We start from the raw sequence: 24,251 nt of genomic DNA, 5'->3' as shown, positions 1-24,251 counted from the left end.
AAAATAAACAGAACGCATCTCCGGTTGCAGATTTAAACGATTATGAGAATAATGAAGGCGTGCCTAATAAGAAGACCATCATATTCAAGGATGATCATAAACTTTGTACAAAAAGTAATTTTTACTATAGGTACCTACATAATCACAGCACGAGTAGATGTGCCTGTACAATGTAGATACGTAGGAGTTTTTAAAATGGTCTCGCATTTCTGCAGTCTCTCACGCGTCAATCCAATCATACGGAAGTTAAACTAAATCAAAGATGGCGGTTCGCGGTCGGCGCTAGCGCATGACAGCTATGCGATCAGACGATATTCGCAAAATACTCTTGGATTCAGATTCCATTGGTCTTTGGTTCTTTTTGTAAAATATCCAGATGAAGATCAGAGAACGCTGGTCGGTTTCTAGAGTTGACAAATAAGAATAACAGTACTTCTAATACGTCGCCATAACACCACGGATCTGATACAGTCTGTAGTTACTGTAACGTAATCTTTTATTACTGTTCGGTACAACTATTATACATGGCATTATGGACTGTAATATAAAATACTGTTCACTTTTTGGGGATCAGTAGCTCTAAATAGTTTGTTTCTTATTTTAATGAGGTAATCTGAACCTATTAGATTTTTTTTGAATGATTTTGAATATTTAAGTTTAATAAATGGGTCAGAATATAATTATCATATTTCTGATAACAGAATCTAATGGTTATTTTATCACTACATTTATTACATTGTAGGTAAATATTTGTGAAACACATGTACATAAAGAACAATAGCCTGATACGAACTTTTGTATCGACCGTTAACCGTTATCAAAACGCACCAACTCTTCCTTTCAATAAAATGCCACATGTCATTTCTGAACGCGTTGCAGATACGTCATTATACCATTTATACCTCAAAAGCTCGCGTCTGATAACGCATATAAATCAAACATACGCAACATATTATCTTCAAAGTTACCGATTCCAATAACCGATATTGTTAACTGTATTACGAGAAGAAAGGTCGTGTCAGACCGACAAAAGAAAATTACGAAACGCACTTGTGATTTAATTTGTTGCTGTTCAGTTCCCACTTTATGCCGAAACGTATCTACGAATCAAAGGTCACTTGATAGACAATCGAATGGCACTCGGTACAATTAAAGAAAACTGTCCTCGTGTAAATTTAAACATGCCTATTACAATGGCTACAATCAAGACCAAAACTTACCGGTGAAATCTTAAATTGTCAATAAAATTCGATAATCTTGAACAGATAAGCAAGTGGGTTAAACCACTACCATTCTATCATGGACCGCTACAATACCTACGTGCCTAACGGCGACGTACGCGCATATTTGTGGTTTCAAAAACGATTGTCATTATGTCATATGTGCCAATGTAATCTTCATGCAGATGCGGCTTTTTATTCCTGGATATACCAGCCTGTAAAACGTTTCAACGGTCTCTTTTGAATTTAGAATGACTTTTAGGAAAGAATATATTTCGCAAGCAAAGAATTTACAATAGCGTTGAGTTTTGCATATTTAAATGGTTCTAATGATTTATATTATGATCTTATGATGCGTCGATGACTTATGTGTAGGTGGCGAAACGTTGTTTGGAAAATACTTAATAAAACAAGTGGTATTTTTTACATTTCATTGTTTAAATACATATGTCGTAATCCTCTACAATAATATTTAAAAGAATCGGAATTATAAGAACCGTTAGTTCAGTAACCTAAAATAAAATAAGTTTGTTGTTGTAAAATTTAATTTCTGCTAACAGCACTACTTATTACTGCATTGTCATTATCATATTTGCATATTGTGCATATTTATAATGTAGTAAACAGTTTTCAGTTCAATATTAAATATTGTAACCTATGAGAAATTATGACTAGCGACATTTGATTATTATTACATACAATTATTATCATTTATTTACTTGTGGCCAGTGTAGTTTTTTACTTTAAGTAACGGGATTATAAATCCGATCCCAACACCCATAGGTAGCCGAACATGTCAACACTCTTTTATTTAGAGAATAGAACAAATAGCTGCTCGTACTTGAAATTAAAACTTGTAACCGAACACCCGACGTCTCGGCGACAACCAACTTAATTGATATCATGTTCCACATTCAAATGAAGTGTTCTATTTTCAAACACCTTTTATTCTTTAGAAAAACAAATCTGGATTTCTTTTTTCTTATTAATACATGGTTGGGTTGCCTTGCCAGCGTCGAAATAAATTTTGACGTTTGAAATGACGTTTGTAAACAATAAATGCATTAGCGTTGCGTTCAGTAATCCGTAATGTCAGTTATTTTTATTCCATAGTGGCGTATGTGAGTTTACGATGTATAGTCAGATGCGTCTTTATTTTGATTGAAAGGTTTGACTTGTTATTGGCTAGTTGAATGAAACAATTGGTTTCGGATGCTCCTACGCAAATGTTTCAGACTTTTATTATTAATTATGTTTTGTTATGAATTATTATTTTAAATTTATACCCAATGGTTAAGTTTCAGAAATGCTAGAATCAAACCAAAGTATTATTCGAAAAACACCTGACTGTCTCGTATTACTATTAATCGTGAGCAATAAGACGCCATTCTTTTGTTTCAATCATTACATAACATGATGTGCTTGTAAAGTCCCATTGTTTCTTTAATTGTCAGTTGTCTTGCTTCTAAACAAAATGCTTATTAAATGTCTTTGATACAAATCGCTGCAATGACTCTATTTTACGCCTACGACTTCTATTATCCAATTGTTTCTTGGTCATTATAAAGTAATAGATAATCTTGGAACAAAGAAATGCATTTAATCTAACTAACTTAATAGTCATAATCTTTAATGACAGTGCTATGTTTTTATTTGTTAAATATTAAAATTTACTTGTACCTGCAATGTGCCATCGGCCATCGCCATCAAATTATCTTATCTAACTATCTGGGACATTAATAAATAGTTTAGAAATAAATCGCAACTACTAGAAAGACTAGAAGTTTAAAAGGAGCAGCATTGTAGTGTCATCCCTTTCAATCAATATGTGTGAGAACAGAACACTACGATGTTTTTAATTTTTACTCTTTTTTAACCGGAGTGTAAACAAAACAGAAAGATCACAATTAACACGTAATCTCACGCGCGGCCGACGAACTTCCGTCGTGACTCGCGTCCATAGAATAGATAATCGCTTCTTTATTCACTTTGTCTTTGATTTTGACACTCAGCTTTTTTTTGCTTTAGGTTGGAGTTCGACGATTTAATTTTTCGATTTAAAGCTAATTTATTATCATTTACTTAGTACTTTATATTGCAATCCTGACAATACTCATCAATCTCAACACTGCAGACGGTGGTATAAAAAAAAACCGGCCAAGTGCGAGTCGGGCTCGCGCACAAAGGGTTCCGTAGCAGCAAATATAATAAACTTATTATGTCAATTTATACACCTGCCAAAATTACAGTTAAATCAACCTATCTCAAAAACTATAAGAGATACTTTGATCAAACCAAAAATCGTTGAAAGAGTTAATTAGCATGCATCACCTCTATTTTTTTTAGAATTTTATACCCCGTAGTTATAAAAATAGAGGGGGGGGGGACATACTTTTTACGACTTTGAGAGCTGATATCTCAAAAACCGTTCACTTTAAGAAAAATGTTTTTTAGAAAACTTTATATCATTTTAAAAGACCTTTCCATTGATACCCCACACGGGTATGTACATCGAAAAAAAAATTTTCATCCCTCAGTTACATGTATGGGGGCCCCACCCCCAATTCTTTTTTTTACTATTTAGTGTCATAATTTTGTAGCGGTTCATACAACACATATTCCCATCAAATTTCATCACTGTAGTACTTATAGTTTCCGAGTAAATCGGCTGTGACAGACGGACAGACGGACAGACGGACAGACGGACATGACGAAACTATAAGGGTTCCGTTTTTGCCATTTTGGCTACGGAACCCTAATAAGATATAGATAGGTACATATGTCTCATCGGAAGATCAGCGCTGGAAGTCACCAGCAACACGCTGAGATGAGGCCATTTCGTGGCACTTCATTCCTTTCTGTCTTGTTGTTATTATGTGTATTTTGTCTTACCTGTGTTCACGAATAAAAGTTTATTCTATTCTATTCTATTCTATATGTTTTTATAACTTCAAAGTTAAAGAGAAAAAAGATACATCGTCACCAGTTGAAACAATAAAATACTTAAATAACAATTGAAAAAACCGAAAACGGCACTTTTCAAGTTTAACTACGAAATAATCCTCAAATCGCAATAACGGCTTACGAGCAGTGCCTTCATAGTTTACTACGAAAATACTTCAATCTACGTCCGTTCATCGCTGACCTTCGAGATTTTAAGCGAGTCATACAACTACAGGTCAACATGTGTTGGTTTCTGTAAGTCCAGATATTTCGGGAACACTGTTTACATTCCCATGTCACCATCAACACTGATATGCTATCGATTCTTCATTTGCCACAGCAATCTTAACTTTATCGCCTGTAGATTAAAGATGAGAATGATTCGGTTGCGCGTGCGCAGGCGCCGTCACTTGTCAATCATTTACAAGTTTCGAAAACAGTTTGTTTATGGGATCTAAAGTAATAAGTTAATTTGTTGTTTACGTTGGTCTGTATTTATGGTTCAGAGCGGCTCCCTTTGGTAATACATTGAAAGGTTACTTACCATTTTTAGAGAAATTATCAATTTATTTTCGGCTTTAGTTGCTTTTAAACCATTTTATTTAATTTTATTAAAGTATTTCTGCGTAAAACTGACCACGTGCAAATTTGTGAACGATCAAAAACTCCCTGAGCTATTTACTTAAAAGTTACAATGAAAGTAATGGAACGCGTGCAAAATTTAAAAATGCGCACAAAAATTCGGAAATTGAATTTTAAACGATGGAAATAATGTCAAGTCGTTTATTACGCCGGGTAAATTGTCGCCCGCGCCCGCGGCGGACATGCTAGTGTTGCAACACGAATAAATTGAAACTAAAATAACTTTTTCATTATGTCCAATTTTGCAAACAAGAACATGACAATGTTGTTTAACAATATATTTTTTGAAGAGGTGTCAAGGATTAATGTTCGTTGTTAATTTAAACATGACAGAACACTAGAAATCAGAAATTTATTTGTGTTTCGTTGATTATGTCAATTAACATCGTTTTACTTGGAAACCGTTAAGACTAATTAATTTTAATTTAGCTTTAGCAAATAAATGATAGTTTCTCTACTTTTCATGTTTATTTCTGTCTTAGTTATTATATGCAATGTGGTATGTTTAAAGATCGCCCCTTATCACCCACTAGTGGTCTTTCCAAACGTCATCGATTTGCGATTTGTTCTTCTTTAGCGAAAATCGCATGCCATTTATTGCTACTTTTGTAGAAGTCTTAACGACACCTGGCAGTTCAAAATCATACTAGCTTCATCAAAAATGGCAATGTTTCTAAACAAGCACGAATTGATCGTTATCGAATAATAAGGTACTAAATAGTATCTAATTACATAGTTATGGGACTCCCACGCGCTGCATCGGCGCCCACGCAGACCTTCGTGCAGCCTTGAACGGTGTTGCCACTTGTCAAATGATTCCTTATAGGGTAGTCGAGTGCGTGATCAACAAATTAGCCATTAAAAAATTGTGTCATTTGATAAACAGTAACTTTATGACCGCCTGAAGTCAGCATTAAAATGTTATGTTTGGACATTTTCCAATTACATAGTTAAAGCTGAACTTATATGGTACAAAGTTTATAACATATTATTTTTCCCAAATGTACTTGTTTCATAAGTGGGCGCAATAGATATTGAAAGTTATTAGGAAGAGACAAGTAGGGGATAGAATATCCTAATACAAAATAAAAGTGTCAAAAGAGATCCAAAACTCTTTCATTAAATTATAAAAAAATCTAGAATAAGTAAACATAACAAACATAGTAAGTAAATCTGGCAGGCAAGCATGGTCGCGCGATAAATTATATAACATCAGGCCGTTCCTTTCGCACTATTTGTAATACAAGCCACCAACCACGACCCTGCTTGCCTGCCTGGTTTCCTTCCCTAGACAATACTATCAATCAGCAGCCGTAACAAAATAAATGCCTAATAAGCGAAGAAGATAACACAAAACAATCATAATATCATATTTGTTGATGTATTTCCCTGTAATGATAACGGTTTAGCCAGAGCAGAAACAATCGTTGATTAGGAGTGTTGCCTACGCCTCGTGTCGTGGGCGGCGCCCGGGAGGTTACTCCTCTGATTGCGTTTCGTAAAGCACTAATCATTTGCATTCACTACGATGTTTGATTGATCGCGGCTGCCCACGCGCGTGGACCGATTGCTCCTTTCAACCGGATTCTTTACGGAGTCTTTCCGGAAAACGGATCTTTAAAAAGGCTTCCAAGTTCCAATGCTGCTGTATACTCCAACACTTATGTCACTGTCAAAATACTTTTCATGTTATTGATACCTGAAGTGATACAAGCGCAATACCAACTTTACAACTAAAAATCACGGAAAAAAAGAAAAAAAATCGAGCGACCTAGTATTTATGTACATAATAAAAGACTATTAAATATATAAATCAAAGGATTGAAATAAATAATAAATAATTTATCTTGGTTATAAAAAAGGATTATACTATTTTACAAACATTTTATTGCAGTGGCAACATCGTAGTAGTTTTTTTGGACTCGAATTAGCAATTGGAGTATAGTTAATATAGCAGTACCTACGTAAATCGACTTTTTTTCTTCTACATTTTCGATTACTTGAATTAATTTCAATAAACAACAACATGCATTTTTCTTGTAAATGTTTGGAGAATACCACATTCTCGTAAATATTTCTTCTAACTACTTTTGGCCTCTGGTTATTATGGGACAAAATAACAACAAGGAGTAGATGATCCATCCAGTTCACGGCATATTTGAGTGAAAATAGTCTAGGAATTTGATTTCCATCCACAACAAGTCCAGGACAGGAGAGCTGCCAGCATAAACTACAACGATCGGACCATTTTGATCAAAATAAACCAGTAGCAGCTCCAACTGAATTATGTTTTACAAATTTCATCGTAACATCCTCGTTCTCATCCTCTATCCCTTTCCAACACTAATGACACGAAAGGGCCATAAGTCAAGCGCATTATGTTGGAGCTTGTGATGTTCCCGTCTTGTCTTCGCCATACAACGAGTTCTATAATTGAGCGATGCGGGAGAGTTCAACATCGCACTCTATCTTTTTAGAATACGACACAAATAACATTCTATATTTGAAAATTTATACACAAACTTTGTTAGCAGCATTTTCCTTGAAACTTTCACAGAAGTCTCATCTCTAACACTTTGAAAGACGACTTATAACAGTTTGGTGTTTTAGAAGGATCAGGTGCGTGGTTTACTTTGTAGAAATGCATCTTAAGGTGGTATGGTTATGCGGCAGTCCTGCCGATGACCACATGCATCAATGTTTGTAAATAGAACCCGCGCATGACGAGACTATTTCGATCGTTCTCGTTCGCTGCACTATTAAGTCCATCGGCTGCTCGTCTCCGGAGTAGCATTACGATCGTGAACAAAGCCATTGATGTAACGAGACGTGCAGGTCGCGGTCGTTAGATGATGGATGGCGCGCGGGGCAGGCGTTTGGCCGGTGACACCGAGCGCTTAGTGGGTATGCTTCGGATGCTAACAGATCTCTAGTTGGATTGTTTACAAACAACTTTTGTTTATTGTTTAGTAAATACATAACATATACTATTATGTCTTGAAGGACAAATATGATATGATAAACCCAGAGGCGTGAGAGTTCAGAAAACGTAATTTGCATAGCGAAGAAAAAATCAAATTTTGGAGAAATCAATCTTCTTGCGCCGCTGATCATTGATTATATTAAAAAAAATATGAAAAAATGCGTTAATTTCTTTAGAGTGAATGCATATTAAAACGTTGCGCTTTGGTGTTTCAAAGAATTAGCTAAGTTATGTGAAGAAACCGAGTTCAAAGGCTCGAACGAGTTTATTTGCCCATTCCATTACCCAGCTGGTTTGGGAAGTGAAAAATCACGCTTATCTCTGTACAAACAGGCAGCGGTGGTCTCCAACCAGATGTTCGTTGCACCCATAAAGATAAAGCGTACGAGTGCATTCATTTAGTACCAGCGTTCCGCAGCGAGCGCGCGTTGTGAACAACGCGCGAAAAACAAACTGAAGCAGCCATCGCGATGTGTTCCATATTCGAGCGCGCGGTGCGTACGAGCGTTCGTTTTATATTCTCTTTTTGAGATGGAGTTTATTTATAATCGGGTTGTCCTATTTAATCCATTATGCCAGCGCTCAGTCTTCGCGTGAACGTTAGCTACGCGTGTTTTCTGATCACCATTCAACATGTTTAAACTACTAGTTTCTAAAATTAAAAAAGTGACTAATATGTCAAAAGTGAGTTTGTTAATGAGAATGTTTGTAAGTTAGTGGGTGACATTTGTTTATAATTTGTTTGTTTTGTTCCAGATATACCCGGACCCGGAGTCGGAGAAGGCGATCATGGGCTCCGTGGTGTACTGCATCCACCACAAGGAAGGGTGCCAGTGGTCCGACGAGCTTCGCAAACTCAAGGTAGGTTTTAAAAAAATCTTTTTGAGAATAGCAACTACTGAATGTAATATTCATACTAAAAATATGAAATCATGACTCGCGTTACCTTTTTTGTAGAATTTAGGTTTCACTTTTTAACAGGTCGCTTCCATTAAACTAGGTTTCTAGGCTTTATATTGACAGTTGTTAGAATCTAGCGCGACACTTAGTGATAGTGAAATTAGATCACGAGAAATCTCAATAATACCTATACCTCACGCGGCACAGTTATGTCGCTTTATTGTCAACTTACTTTTTATCTTGTTTACATGTTTATGTTAATTTGGATAATGGACGGCGTGTTAATGACTTTGGGTTTAAACAAAAGTTACGACATAAATTGTTTCTTAATTTCGGTAGCATCGGTATTCCGTGATAATGCATGGGAAAGGCTTTCTCACTTGAGTTTTATTATTTATTGGTGTAACTGTGACTGGACCTATTTATCTATGAGCTTAACACTTAAATTCCATTTAATAAACGCAATGAATGCGCTATCCAAAACATCCTACTCAAATTTATAGTTTCGTACTCTTCTGATTGTTCGGAATTCCACAAGGGACAATCCTAGGGCCTGTCTTATTTCTGATATATATTTTATTCTTTTCTACTATTCGTAGAAGGTGCTTTATACCAAAAATATCCAATAAGACACGGTATCGCAGCATTCCAGCTCAAATCAGTTTGCCGCTCAATTACGTTAACGCGGCGCAGAAGTATTTGTGGAGGAACATGTCCAATATTTACGGATTCCAAGCCTGCCGTTTATTGACCGTGTCTTAGCCGAGTCATGGTCTCGACTTTAGAATACTTCGGTCTACCGCCAAATTCTGTAACTAACGATAAGTATCGTGAAACTATTACATTTTTATTAATTAATATACATTATTTAAAGCATGGTACAAAATCGGAATGGGGTAAAATTGTTATAATACGAATTTATCCAAGGTTTCCTTAAATAAATATATTCAATTGGGCCTCTAATAAAAAATAAATAGAAGATCCTTGAGAATATTATACGGACGCATATCAGAATTCATAAGCAAGTTTTTCGTACACTTTTGTGTTGTTTTCAAGTTTGATTCTGATAGTAACGGAGAAACTATTTCAAATGGGCCCTACGCACGAACGCGTGGAGTTTCTCCAAAGTTTTACGCAGATTTACGCTTTCTTCACTGTCTAACGCACTCAGTCATGTAACTGGACTATTCCGATTTTGGAGTAGAAAATTCTTCCGAACACCTTTTTTGGCAAGTGTTGAAAGACAAACGAATTTGGAATCTGTTAATTTAATTCTCCAAGCTATTTTGAAACTTTTTGTTTTCTAATTGGCATTTTTAGTAAATCAATCTTTTAACGATGGAGTATTCCCAGACTTGCTAAAGATCTCAAAAATTGTACCCATCCTAAAGCCGGGAGGTGATAAAACGAACCTGAATCAATATAGGCCCATCGCACTTTTACCCTCTATTTCAAAAATTTTTGAAAAGTTAATGTCGAACCGCGTGTACAAATTTTTCGAGAAATATAATATCCTAGATAATAACCAATACGGATTTAGATGTAAGCGATCAACCGGCCTTGCTGTGTATAATTATATCCAAGATGCCTTAAATTGCATAGATAATAAACAGTACGGCGTCGGATTGTTATTGGATATGTCCAAAGCATACGATCGCGTGTCCCACCAGATTTTACTTAGCAAATTATATGGCATGGGGATCCGCGGGAACGCACATCAATGGTTCAAATCTTACCTTCAGAACCGCAGACAATATGTACAAATAGAGCACTCAGATAATAGTACGGGAGAAACGAATACAATAACTTCACAATTTCGGTACACGACTTGCTCAATACCACAAGGCAGTGTAACAGGGTGTCTCCTCTTTATAGCGTACATAAATGACTTGCCAAAAATATTAAATACACCATGCATTATGTTTGCTGATGACGTCTCAATACTACTGAACAGTAAAGATAGTGACGAATGCAACACTCGCCTTATTGAGACCCTCAACACAGTTACTGACTGGCTCCTCGAACATAACTTAGAAATCAACCTAAATAAAACTAAAATAATTCAGTTTAAACCAAACCAAAAAAATCCGCTACAGTTAAATCTACAAATTGACAACAATAAAATCATTGAAGAGGTAAACGAATGTAAATTATTAGGTATAACACTAGACTCCAGTATTAATTGGAAATCGCACATACAAGATATAAAATCCAAACTGGCGAGGTTCATTTACGCATTAAGTATCTTAAAGATCAATACAAACATTGAAACCGCTAAATCTGCATATTTCGCGTATGCCTACGCATGGTTACGCTATGGTGTCATCCTGTGGGGAGAGAGCACCAATGTGCACCAACTGTTCGTCATGCAAAAAAAATGCATTCGCATCCTGACCAATACTCGCGTACCAGACAGCTGCCGCTCACATTTCAAACAACTGAGAATATTAACACTACCCTCCATTTATATAATGGAGGCGGCATTATTTGTAAAAAGCAACCTTCAGTTGTTTGAGATTAAAAAAGTATCACGACCAAATCGAAAACCTGTCTGTACCCAACTAGTATTACCACCGTCGAAACTAGCAATGGTAAGAAACGGCCCTTACTGTCGATGCGTGCAAGTCATGAATAAAGTGCTTGGCTTACTCAGTCTAGAAACTAATAACAAAATATTTAAAAATAGACTAAAAGACATTTTAATAGATAAATCGTACTATACAATGAACGAATTTTTTAATGATGAAAGTTGGATTATATAATACAAATTAATTTAGTTATGATTAGTAGGATTATTATTGGTATTTTTATTGTATGATTGACATTTTATTATAATTTTTTTAGATGTAAATATTTTATGCATGAATTGTCGTTTATTAATGTGAAGTAGGCTAATATTATTTAAATGAATATGAATATGAATATAAATACAATTCATTTAATATTCTAATATTATTTGAAAGATTATGGTATGCTATCCAAACTATTGTCATTAAGGAAATCCTTAACCGAGTAATAGCATTTATCAATTAGTAATTTTTTAAATTTGCTTTTAAATAATTCATTTCTAGGTTCTAATTTGATTGTGTTAGGAATTTTATTAAATATCAAAATGCATTTATATTGGGGACTATTTTTACACATTTCTGAATTAGTTTTTGGTAAAAGGAGTTTATTCCTGTATTGCGGTCTAGTATTTTCCTTATCTCGTTTTAATACGAATAAATCTGAATTTTCCCGGACAAAAAGCGCAGCCTGTAATATATAAATGCAGGGTAGGGTTAACAGCCTGTATTGGATAAAGTATGGGCGGCAACTGTTCGGGATCCGGATATTAGCTAGGATACGAACACATTTCTTTTGCATCACGAACAGCTGATCGGCCTCGGCGCTGTCCCCCCACAGCTCCACGGCGTAGCGGAGCCACGCGAACGCATATGAGTAGTAGGCTGATAAGTTGATAACGCACATTTAAAATTTGTATTTCTTTTTAATACACTAAGTGCATATAGAAAACTAGACATTTTTGTTTTAATTTTTTGGTCGCGCGATAGACGATAAAATAGCAGGCCGTCCCTATCGCACTATTAGTAAGTGCGATAGGAACGGCCAGATGTTTTATCATTTATCGCGCGACCATAATTGCCTGCCTGGAGTGTTACATAGTGTGAAGCTATGATCCCTCGCGTGCTGATGCAGGATCACCTCCGCTACACCTGTCCCCGCAGGCGAGCCAACTGCGGACAGTGCGGGTAGGAGTTTTCAGGCAGCGCTCTCGAGGTGAGGACCTTATCTCCTGGAGTGTTACATAGTGGAGACACAGGAGCTAGGTTCTAATAAATCAGATCGATCTTCATTGCCATCGTTTTCCGGTTTTCAAAGGAAAAGTCACATGAAGCTCCTCTGTTGAAGAACAGGTCCTCTTAAAGCAGAACGTCCGATTCTGTAAGAATCCCTTCCCAAAGAAAATCCTTTCAATCAAATTTTTTTCGAACTACTTGAATTTAGTGCTGTTCTATATTTAACCCATCTTTCTATCTCCTTCCAGGAACACCAAGGCAACTGCGGCCACGAGCCGGTGTACTGCGAGAACAAGTGCGGCGCGAAGGTACAGCGGCGGCACACGCAGCAACATGTCCAGCAGCACTGCAGCAAGCGGCTCGTGCCGTGTAGGCACTGCGGACAGCGGTACACACAGGTAAAGACAACAATTAAGCTAAAGAATAAAAGAAGTAGCTAAGAATTTACGCGAGCAATTGGCTAAACTGATTCACAATCTGGAATAACAAAAAGGGCTGGACACACTCGGGATGAAGATAAAGGAAAGGAAGAAGAAAGAGAGAGGAATTCAAACAAATGCCAACATAATTATGCTAGTGACTCCAGTGTAGGTTACGTACTTAAAACCCCCTGATAGCTTGATGCAACGCTGCTAATGGTCGTTGGGTCCATATTTTCATTTAAACTGCTTTCAAGTATTTTGAAACAAAAATCCATCCTGGTCCGACAGAATTATGTATACGAAGAAAACTTGTTCACAATCTTTTTTTTTCGTTTTCAGGACACAGTGTCAGCGCACGGCGCGACGTGTGCGCGCGCGCCGGTGCCGTGCCCGCAGTGCTCGGCGGCGGCCGCCCGGGACGAGCTGGAGACGCATCTCAGGGATCACTGCTCCGCCGCCGGCGCTTGCGCGTTTAGAGACGCCGGCTGTCGGTTTAAAGTGAGTTTATTCAACATCTAGCAGTAGCTAAGGTTCACAAGTACTTGTCTATATTTGTTGTTTAATGACAGAAGACAGTAAAGACTTAAGAATCCAACTCAGCACATTTTGTTAGAGTATACGTGGCTTAAATAATTTTGAAAAATATTAGTACATATATTTAGATGCTTAGATATATTTGTGAAAGTTTTTAGATGCTTACATATATTTGTGAGAGTTGCTCAGTTTAATATGACAGATGATTTGTGCACATATTTTTGAATGTTTAATCTGTTCAGATAAAAATGTACCTTTCTATGCGCATTTATTTTTAAAGCCTTGGATTTGCTCATATATTTGTGAACTCGACTGTACATCTGATATCGGATCGGATAATGTGAATACGCTCTATCATATCGGTGCCGTGACCAGGATTTATACAATACGTATGTCGATTAATAAATAAATAACACATCGTTATCGGCTAAATCTTGACAATTTGTTTGTCTGTTTCTGGTTGATAACAAACTTGTCATTCCAGGGTACCCGCGCGGCCGTGGAGCGGCACACGGAGGAGTCGTGCCAGCAGCACCTGGCGCTGGTGTCGGCGCTGGCGGCGCGGCAGGCGCGGCAGCTGGACTCGCTGCGCGCCGCCGTGGCGCGCCTCTCCGTCAACTGCTCCGGCGCTCTCGTGTGGCGGATCGGCGACTGGGCCGCCAAGATGGCCGAGGCGAAATGCAAAGATGGCGTCGAGCTGGTGTCACCCGCGTTTTATACGAGCCAGTACGGATACAAGTTACAGGTAAGACTTGTTGGAAATCTAACAATATACCTGCCGATTCGTCTCTCTCCGTCGACTGTTCCGGTGCTCTCTTGTGGATTAGTGACTGGGCCGCGAAAATGGCCGAGGCGAATGACCAGTTAGTCCGGATATAAGTAGTTCGGGTCTTTTAAATCTGCTATCTCTTCAAAAATAATATAGAAATTTGCGGTTTGTTTCGCATTGTGGATTAGATTTATAGATTAACACTTCCCAGGTAGTCAAAATCGTATAGTATGAGTGATCAATCTGAGATTTCTCAGAAGCGGACAGCGGACCTGTTTTCACCTTCAAAATTTAATATTTCCTTTGAAAGAATTTGTATCTCCTTGATATTTATAATTATTCTACATAAATCTTAATCAACCCATAAGTCATCCTCACAACACATTCAACTCGCGATATAATAATTTATCATTACAATCAGAAATGACACCCCAAAGCTCTTTGTTTACCAACACGCTCACTGACTCACTGTTACGACGGAATTAGATGTTACTCACTGATCCTCGTTTAAACCGACTGTTATAGAACGATGACACACAAACGCGTAACATTATAAACCTATAATTATAATGAAATATTGTTGACGTCCAGATCAAAACAGTAACAATATAATATCAAATCTAACTTTATACCAACCGCCTCTCTTATAAGTTGTCTATTTCTATCAATTTTCATCATAAACCGATTTGGATTAGCGCGGAGACTCTTTACTAGAAAAAGCCTTCAATACTCACTCCAAAATCAAGAGCGGGGCATTTTCTGAATCTGAATCGGACAAGGAACAAATAGACAAAGTTCACACCCTACAACGTGGCATTGGAACAATTCCTCAATTTCCTCACCTATTTTTAAAAGGAAGGGGTAAAATTCACACCTCCGGCAGGACTCCAACCTGCGACCAACTGCATTGCCGGTGCAGTCGCTATTACCAACTTGGCTCAGCTTCTATTTTTCCTTTAATTTAAAAATATGTAGCAAACTCTGGCAAACGGTTCTGTGTGATACAAAATAAGTTTGATTCCTAACCTATATTCATCTTTCCAGGCATCACTGTTCCTAAACGGCAACGGCGCGGGCGAGGCCACCCACATGTCCGTCTACATCAAGATCCTCCCGGGCGAGTACGACGCGCTCCTGCGCTGGCCCTTCGCGCACACCGTCTCTTTCACTCTCTTCGACCAGAGCGCCTCGCCAGACAGAGCCTGCAACATCGTCGAGTCCTTCGTTCCGGACCCCACGTGGAAGAACTTCCAAAGACCCTCGAAGGAGCCTGACGCGCTCGGGTTCGGCTTTCCTCGGTTTGTCTCGCATGAGATGTTGAAGAAGAGGAGCTTTGTGAAAGATGACGTTATGTTCTTGAGGGTTAAGGTGGATCCGAGCAAAATTGTCGCCGTTTAGGTTAGAATGTAGGTTGTCAGACATTTTGAGAATACCAGTAATTTTTATAGTTTTGAGAACAATATTTTTGTTTAGATTCAATCAGTTTTGCTATTATGAGGTTTTGTTTCAATTATTAGATCATGAGTTTTTTGGTACTTTTAGTACATCTGACAGTAGTTATTGAAAATGAAAGACATGCTGGCGAATACCGCACAAAATTAAATTAGTCATCGTTATTTAGTATTAAAATATTTAAAAGTCATAGATTTAATGTAAATATTAATTAAGTTCATTATAATTAGGTTATTTATGTGAATATTTGTAAATATTTTAGGGTAGGAGCACATTTGATGCATTGTTATCCTTTCACTAAAGATCTCTTGAATTTTATTGCCGGCAGACGGACGTAACGAACTGAGCTGTTTCAAAGAAAATTGAACATTATTTATAATTACAAATAGTTGTATATCGCTTTGATAAATTAATGCAATTAGGATGTTATAAGTGCCATAAGAAAGGACACACGTTTTTATAGGGCTCTGCAAAAATAGTGTGTTGTCAAATATAACGTTGAGGCGTTTTTGTCAGCCTTCAGACTAATATTAAAGGCTTTTTGAAAAACGCCAACGACCCTCCCACAGATTAAAAATAATTGTCTTTGAAATGTGTCAAGTTCCGTTACCTCGGCAGATCTTTGTACATAGAACTCTGTTTTAACAAAAAATAATTTATCCATAAAAGTTATTGTAAATACAAGACTATCAAAGAACAAAAATTGTAAATATTTTTTCTACTTTTTTAAAAAGTCTCATTATCTGTGTGTTATAAGGCTGGAGATAGACCAAAGTGATGACTTTGCCAGAGAGAAAAATGGAGCCGAAGATTTCTGTTTGTCGATTAGAAAATACCTTAAATTATAGTAATTTTGGCGTTTTTTCAAAAGTTCAAATGGCAAACACAAATTGAAGGCGCTCCATACATTTCTTGCAGCAAAGTCCATCAACATGTAACAGCAAAATGCTGTAGTTATATGTGTAGGTATATTTAGGCGTTTATCATTGATCCTTTATCAAAATCATTTAAACACAGAAATGTTCATTTGACAACTGTTGGAGCGTTCATTATTTTTGTACATATTTTCTAATAATTGGTATTTTCTCTATGATTGGTGTGTTTCGTTTTTAAAATTGTTAAATTGTCAGATCTCTTGTAAGTTCGCTTTAAAGTAATCTCAACGGTAATGATACATTCCAATTAAAACATATAATAAGTCCCGTAACCATTTGCCTTTTTTTAAATAAATATATCTTTGCTGATTCTGATCAATATGTGATTATCAAATTACTAAAATTTTACATTTTAATATTAGATAATACAGTGTTTGTAACTGTACATAATTAGGCATTAAAATACTCGTGTTTGGGTACGTGACTCGTGATTTGGTACACACATAGGCATTTTGGCTTTCATTATGTAGCAGTTACATAATCTATAAAGCCCACCGTTGTTTTTTTATCTCCACATAGCTTTTTACTGCCTACAAGTAGAGTATAACAAACATTTGGCAATTATTAGACAGGCCGTTTTGTTTGCACCAAAATGTAACTTTAAATCTCTTTTTAATTTAAACGAAATGTTTCATTAAAATATTCCACGACTATTTAAAAAAATATTTTCGAGAACTTTAATAGGTACTGTTTTAATGGAATATTTTTGTACAATTTGTCGCTTGAAAGTACATTCAAATACCTAAGGTCTGTTTTTGAACTAAGTTTTTTTGCATATTTTTATAGTTCATTCCTCATGTCGCAATATACTAGTATATTTAGTTAACGAAAATAAGACAAAGTAGTTAAGTTAGAATAGCTAAAGTTAAGTCTACGCTTAGCAAATAAGGACTGTACATGACTTTGAATTAAGATAAAAATATATTATTTTTTTCTTAAAATATTTTCGAATTTTTATTCAACCAACCTTTTGAAATTGAACAGACACAACATAGGGTAGACTACCTAAGTCCTTTGTGATGATATCAGTTTATACGGACCAGACATCACAATAGTGGGGACGTTTATCGACAAAAAGAGGCCAAACCTTTTTTTTCTTGACCAAAGCATGAAACTTGGCACAGTTGTTCCTTATATCAAAATAAGCCGATTAAGATCGGGAGCCTTCGGGAGCCTCCCCCCTGGGGCTCGGGAGGGGGGGTCAAAGTACCGCTTCACCCGGCTTGCTTTGAAAAATTCTAACATACCCCGTTTAGTTCATAGGTCATGTTTGGTATCGTTTTCGAGTAAATCAATAACGTAGAATTCATTTTTGGTACTAAAATTATAATTTAATGGTAAATAAAAAAAAAAAAAATGAAAAGTTTGAAATTTTCATCTATGATTTACAAATTCAAGTCATCATAAATGTCAAACTGTTTGCTTTTTCTACAAATAAAAAAATATGATATGAAAGCCTATTTAATATAGATTATGAATAATATAACTTTTACCCACCTTTACTAACGTTAAGTTTTAGAAAAAAAATCTTTAAGCCTCGCGGCGTCCCGACGCCGCGAGCGTAATTTTAAAATGCCTTTATTTTAAAAAACTCTATTAGAACCCGTTTAGCTATTAGGTCATGTTTAGTATCGTTTTCGAGTAAATAAATAACGTAGAATTTAGTTTTGGTACTAAAATGACCATTTAATGTTAAATGAAATTAAAAAAAAAAAAAAATCTGTGAGTTGCAAATTCAAGTCACCATAAACGGTTTGCTTTTTCTATAAATATAAAAATATGATATTAAAGCCTATTCACAAAGGATAGTACGCGTTCACCTACGCGAGCTTATACTGTGTGCGGGGAACGCGCCTCTTTCATATATTTGATCGCCAGTGTCAGAGGTGTGTTAATGCATAAATAGAAAAAGATTCATTATTATTGACTCCGGTGTCGACAACGGCAACACTCGGGTCGGGCCACACGATCTAAAGACCGACTGTACCTGTTATTTATTCATTGTAGTGAATCCTGTAAGAAATTTATATAATAGTATTTTGTACAATCGTGATATAATATAAAACTTTTCAGTCGAGTACCATGTGTAGTACGGTACGAGAGTGAAAAGCTTAATTATATCACTATTGTATACAATACTTTTTCTACGAGTCTATCTTCATCATCAATGGACGGAAATATCACCATTCATGCAAGTTAAAATTAATGTCAATAGAGTCGTTCACCGTTGTATCAACATCGAATTACCTAGCAACCAATTGTTTGTAATAACCGTCTCTGATTGGCCGATAACGCGACAGATAAAAAAAATGTGTTTCAGATGCAGGAAAATTTGCCAGATATCGCAAATTAGTATAGAAATTGTATGAAGTTCTATTTTTGAAATTATTATAGTTAACTAAAGTCAATTATAATGAGCTTATTATAATTGAGTCGGAACTGCCATAGAGTATCCAACACTGAAAAGTTAGCACTTATAGTTTAGTCTGTGGTGTCCTAATTGACAGATTACTCATACTCATACTATACATTCCCTTCGCAGAGACATAGCTGGGTACATATGCAACTACATAAAGAGGGCTCTACCCTCTTTATGCAGTTGCATCGGTGTTTGCAACCTGATTTACATTTACATCTTGTAACTTCTAAGCATATACTGGCCACTTCAGTGTTGCCTGACTGGGATGGAAGGAAGAAGGAGACGAATGGGTACCACACTACCCATTCGTCTCCTTCTTCCTTCCATCCCCAAGAAGACGGACTTGGCAAATTTTGGTGTGGCACCAACGCCTGACTCCAAACAAGAACGCCCTGAGTCCCATTTCTCAAAACTGAAAGTTACAAGTTACAAGCGGAAGTCTCTTTGCAACTTGTCATATTAGACATTGACAACCAGTTGAAAATTGTAACTTGTAGCTTCGAGAAATGGGCCCCTGGTACACTGTGCGCAGTATATGCTGATGCAAGGCAGCCTCTGAAGGAGGTGTGTTCTCCAATTGTCGATCTTTTCTGGTACCTAAAGAGGTAGGTGCTTCGACCACTCATTCACCGTTACGCAACGACTTGGTCTGAAACAATATGTGCATTATCATTTTAGAGTCTACAACTATCAAATTACAACTTTTTGGTGGATCACGTAACCTTCAGTATTACCCACTTACGTTACGTATCATACAAAATTATTACAAACTTTAGTAGAATCTGATTTGCCTCTGATATTGCTCCATCTTGTAATAGTTTGACACCTTGGGTGGCCTGGCTAAGCTTCAAAGCCAAAAAAAAACGTTTCTAGATTAGACATAGTATGAGATAGGTACGATAAACGCAGCTTGAAACGATCAACAAGGGAGAAACATGGCCACCCAAGACTTCAAACTATTACAAGATGGAGCAATATCATAGATAGGCTAATCAGATTCTACTAAAGTTTGTAATTATTTTGTATGATAGGTAAGTGTGTAATAGTGAAGGTGATCCACCAAAATGTTGTAATTTGATAGTTGCAGAATCTGTTTAAATAAAATGACAATGCACATATTGTTTCAGATCAAGGGTCCTTACGCAGCAGTGAATGAGTGCCGGAAGAACCTCTTTACTAGAAAAGATCGACACTTGGAGAACATACCTCCTTCCGAGGCTGCCTTACTTCATCATATACTGCCATTTGTCTAAGACTGGGGCTAAAGACATGCCAACCACACCCTTGCTGCCGACGCATTAGGACACCACGGACTCCACTGCCAGTATAGTGCTGGCCGAATTTTGTGACACGCTGCACTTAACGATTTAATCCGCAAGGCTCTCGGCACAGCGAACATACCGACAACCCTCGAACCTGTCGGCTTGTCAGCAGCAGACGGAAAGCGGCCTGATGGTTGCTCGCTTTTGCCTTGGTTTCTGGACGACCCTTGGCGCGTGACCTGTGTGGATACCTTGGCTCCGTCCAACGTCTAACGTTCGGCCCAGAAACCAGAGACTGCTGCTGCAAAACGCCCAGTTTAAACGCGCAAATATGCATTTTTAAAAAACAACTACATATTTGCGGCAATTGCATTTGAAACATTTGGACCATGGTCATTAGACACCAAGCAGTTCGTGAAGGAAGTTTCCACCAAACTTGTCTGGGTGTTTGGTGACATACACATAGGCTTTTACATCATATTTTTTATTTAAAGAAAAAGCAAACAGTTGACATTTTTGTTGACTTGAATTTGCAAATCATAGATGAATATTTTTTTTTATTTATTTACCATTAAATTATAATTGTAGTACCAAAAATAAATTCTTTGTTATTAATTTACTCGAAAACTATATCAAACATGACCTAATAGCTAAACCGGGTCTAATAGAGTTTTTAAAATAGAGGTATTTTTAAATTACGCTCGCGGCGTCCTGACGCCGCGCGTCTTAAAGTAATTTTTTTGTCGAACTTAACGTTTGTGGAGGTGGATAAAAGTTATATTTTTTATAATCTATATTAAATAGGCTTTCATATCATATTTTTTATTTAGAGAAAAAGCAAACAGTTTGTCATTTATGATGACTTGAATTTGTAAATCATGGATGAAAATTTCAAATTTTTTAATTTTTTTTAATTTTACTTACCATTAAATTATAATTTTAGTACCAAAAATGAATTCTACGTTATTGATTTACTCGAAAACGATATCAAACATGACCTAATAGCTAAACGGGGTCTAATAGAGTTTCTAAAATAAAGGCATTTTAAAATTACGCTCGCGGCGTCCCGACGCCGCGCGTCTTAAAGTAATTTTTTTGTGGAACTTGACGTTAGTAAAGGTGGATAAAAGTTACATTTTTTATAATCTATATTAAATAGGCTATCATGTTATATTTTTTATTTATAGAAAAAGCAAACAGTTTGTCATTTATGATGACCTGAATTTGTAAATCATGGATGAAAATTTCAATTTTTTTATTTTTTTTTTATTTTATTTACCATTAAATTATAATTTTAGTACTAAAAACGAATTCTACGTTATTGATTTACTCGAAAACGATACCAAACATGACCTATTAACTAAACGGGATAAGTTAGAATTTTTCAAACCAAGCCGGGTGAAGCGGTACTTTGACCCCCCCTCCCGGGCCCCAGGGGGGAGGCTCCCGATCTTAATCGGCTTATTTTGATATAAGGAACAACTGTGCCAAGTTTCATGCTTTGGTCAAAAAATTTAAGGTTTTTCAATAAACTCCCCAGCTACAATCACATTGGCATAAATGAAAGGAATTTCGACGACAGTGAGTGGGCACCATTTGTAGGCTCATATAGCATGTCCTTACGCTGTAATATATGTCTGCTCCTCCTTTGATATAATATCTTGATATTATTAGATAACTCTATTTTTGAAGGAAATTCACCAAGGATCACTATGGTTCTACCATTCGTCAACAAAACAAACGAAAAAAAACTTGATTGTGTTAGTAAAATATGATATATTCGTTGCATGCTATGATGTGTGATGTACAGGCCATGTCCCCGATGCAAAATAGATGGGGTGTTATATCGTCACTACTTTTAAAAAAACTTGTATATTCGTCTGTCAATGAAAAGAAAATTGTAGTAAGTATGTATGGAATGCATATAGACTTACTGCGCTTTAACTTTGAGAAGCAGCTTGAGATACGAGATTTTTTCAAAGTAGTGACGATATTATAAGTTTGACGTGTTTGTCTGGCTGTTTGTGTGTACACACACACAGACACACGTCTGTCTGTAGCATCGAAGCTCCCGAACGGATGAACCGATTTATTTTTTTTTTTGTTTAAAAGCTGAATTAGTCGGGAGTGTTCTTAGCCATGTTTCATGAAAATCGGTCACTATGTCGAGGGTACTTAGTAATAAGTAGTAGTAGTGGTAGTAATACACTTTATTGTAAAAAGATAAGAACACACACAGTAAAGAAAAAAAGAACACACACATCATTTGTTCATCATTTGTTGTAATAATTTATTCAATTTGTGTTTACTCTATTATAACTAGTTTTTATAAATAAAGTATCGATAGTGGATTTGTGTGTCGAATCGAAACGAGAACTAGCATAATTATTAATTATTACAATGATTAATAAGTAATGATTGTTTCGAATGCATTATTATCCTCATAAATCGCAATACTGGCAATCTCATTAATTTATTTATCTTCTGCAATAGTTTCGACGGGCAATAACAGCCAATTTATCAAGTTATCTCGGTGCACACAGTTGACAAACTAGAAACCCCAAATTGGAGTAGGACAGTAGATAAGAGAATCAATTATATTTTAGCAATAGCAAAGACATATACACCGTGAGCCTGACTAAGGGCCGGTTGCATCAAACCGTCTGTCACCGTTAAAGCGTTCGTTAATTTTTTTTGTATGGGAAGTTCCATAGACGTCTGCTGCGTGATGATGATGTGTCTGTCAAATGTGGTTGATGCAACTGGCCCTAACTCGAAAGATTTTAACAGTGTATCCCTGACCACATTTAGAGACTAAAATGTCATTATGAAATAACTGGATATGGCTTAGATTCGGAGATAAATACATTTTTCTCTAAAACTGTTTTTCGTCATAACTCGGGCAAAAACGCATTTTTGACTAAAGTTTACACCACTAAGTATTGTGGTCTTGTCATATTCATTGACAGATATTAGTAAAAAAAACAAGAAAAAATTTGCAAAAACTTCCTAAAACACCTAAACTAATTTTTTTGGTTATGACACTTATGACTTATCAAAATTGTATGTACATATTTAAAAATGTAAAAAAGTAAAAAAAAAAAATATTTCGCCAAAAATTATAAAAATCACATTAAAAATTATAATCTTCACTTGTCTTTACATCAAAAATGCGTAGTTAAATCTTTCGGGTTATTCCGGCCCATGGTGTATAACTCCGTATAGACAGATAGTCTAAGAAAAAAACGTGCCTCGGACCCATCAAGAGAAATGAACTGTCAGAGAGGTCATTTTTAGGGTTCCGTAGTCAACTAGGAACCCTTATAGTTTCGCCATGTCTGTCTGTCCGTCCATCCGTCTGTCCGTCCGTCCGTCCGTCCGTCCGCGGATAATCTCAGTAACCGTAAGCACTAGAAAGCTGAAATTTGGTACCAATACGTATATCAATCACGCCAAGAAAGTGCAAAAATAAAAAATGGAAAAAAATGTTTTATTAGGGTACCCCCTACATGTAAAGTGGGGTTGATATTTTTTTTTCATTCCAACCCCAACGTGTGATATATTGTTGGATAGGTATTTAAAAAATGAATAAGGGTTTACTAAGATCGTTTTTTGATCATATTAATATTTTCGGAAATAATCGCTCCTAAAGGAAAAAAAAGTGCGTCCCCCCTCTAACTTTTGAACCATACGTTTAAAAAATATGAAAAAAATCACAAAAGTAGAACTTTATAAAGACTTTCTAGGAAAATTGTTTTGAACTTGATAGGTTTAGTAGTTTTTGAGAAAAATACGGAAAACTACGGAACCCTACACTGAGCGTGGCCCGACACGCTCTTGGCCGGTTTTTTCTCAGACTTTATCTTGGTATACGGAGTTTCATATAATGTAGATCTATTTCATTTTCTATACTAGATTAGGACCTGAGTTCAGCCTTACTTTAAAAAAATAAAACATCATTTTGTATAAA

The 24,251-nt window shown here is 36.3% G+C and overlaps 1 protein-coding gene across 1 annotated transcript in view; it reads left to right on the top strand.

The window, feature by feature from the left end:
• LOC125228102 (TNF receptor-associated factor 4) overlaps positions 1–16,592 on the top strand; it is a 43,612-nt gene extending 27,020 nt beyond the window's left edge. The window contains 6 exon segments of the mRNA XM_048132549.1: positions 8,545–8,649; positions 12,388–12,468; positions 12,737–12,886; positions 13,250–13,408; positions 13,929–14,189; positions 15,258–16,592. Coding sequence (XP_047988506.1) covers positions 8,545–8,649; positions 12,388–12,468; positions 12,737–12,886; positions 13,250–13,408; positions 13,929–14,189; positions 15,258–15,611 — 1,110 coding nt within the window. The 3' untranslated portion in view covers positions 15,612–16,592.
• The last annotated feature ends 7,659 nt before the right edge of the window (positions 16,593–24,251 follow it).

The sequence above is a fragment of the Leguminivora glycinivorella genome, chromosome 7 (assembly GCF_023078275.1).
Source record: "Leguminivora glycinivorella isolate SPB_JAAS2020 chromosome 7, LegGlyc_1.1, whole genome shotgun sequence".
Taxonomy (NCBI): Eukaryota; Metazoa; Arthropoda; class Insecta; order Lepidoptera; family Tortricidae; genus Leguminivora; species Leguminivora glycinivorella.
This window is presented reverse-complemented; position numbering and strand designations above follow the sequence as displayed.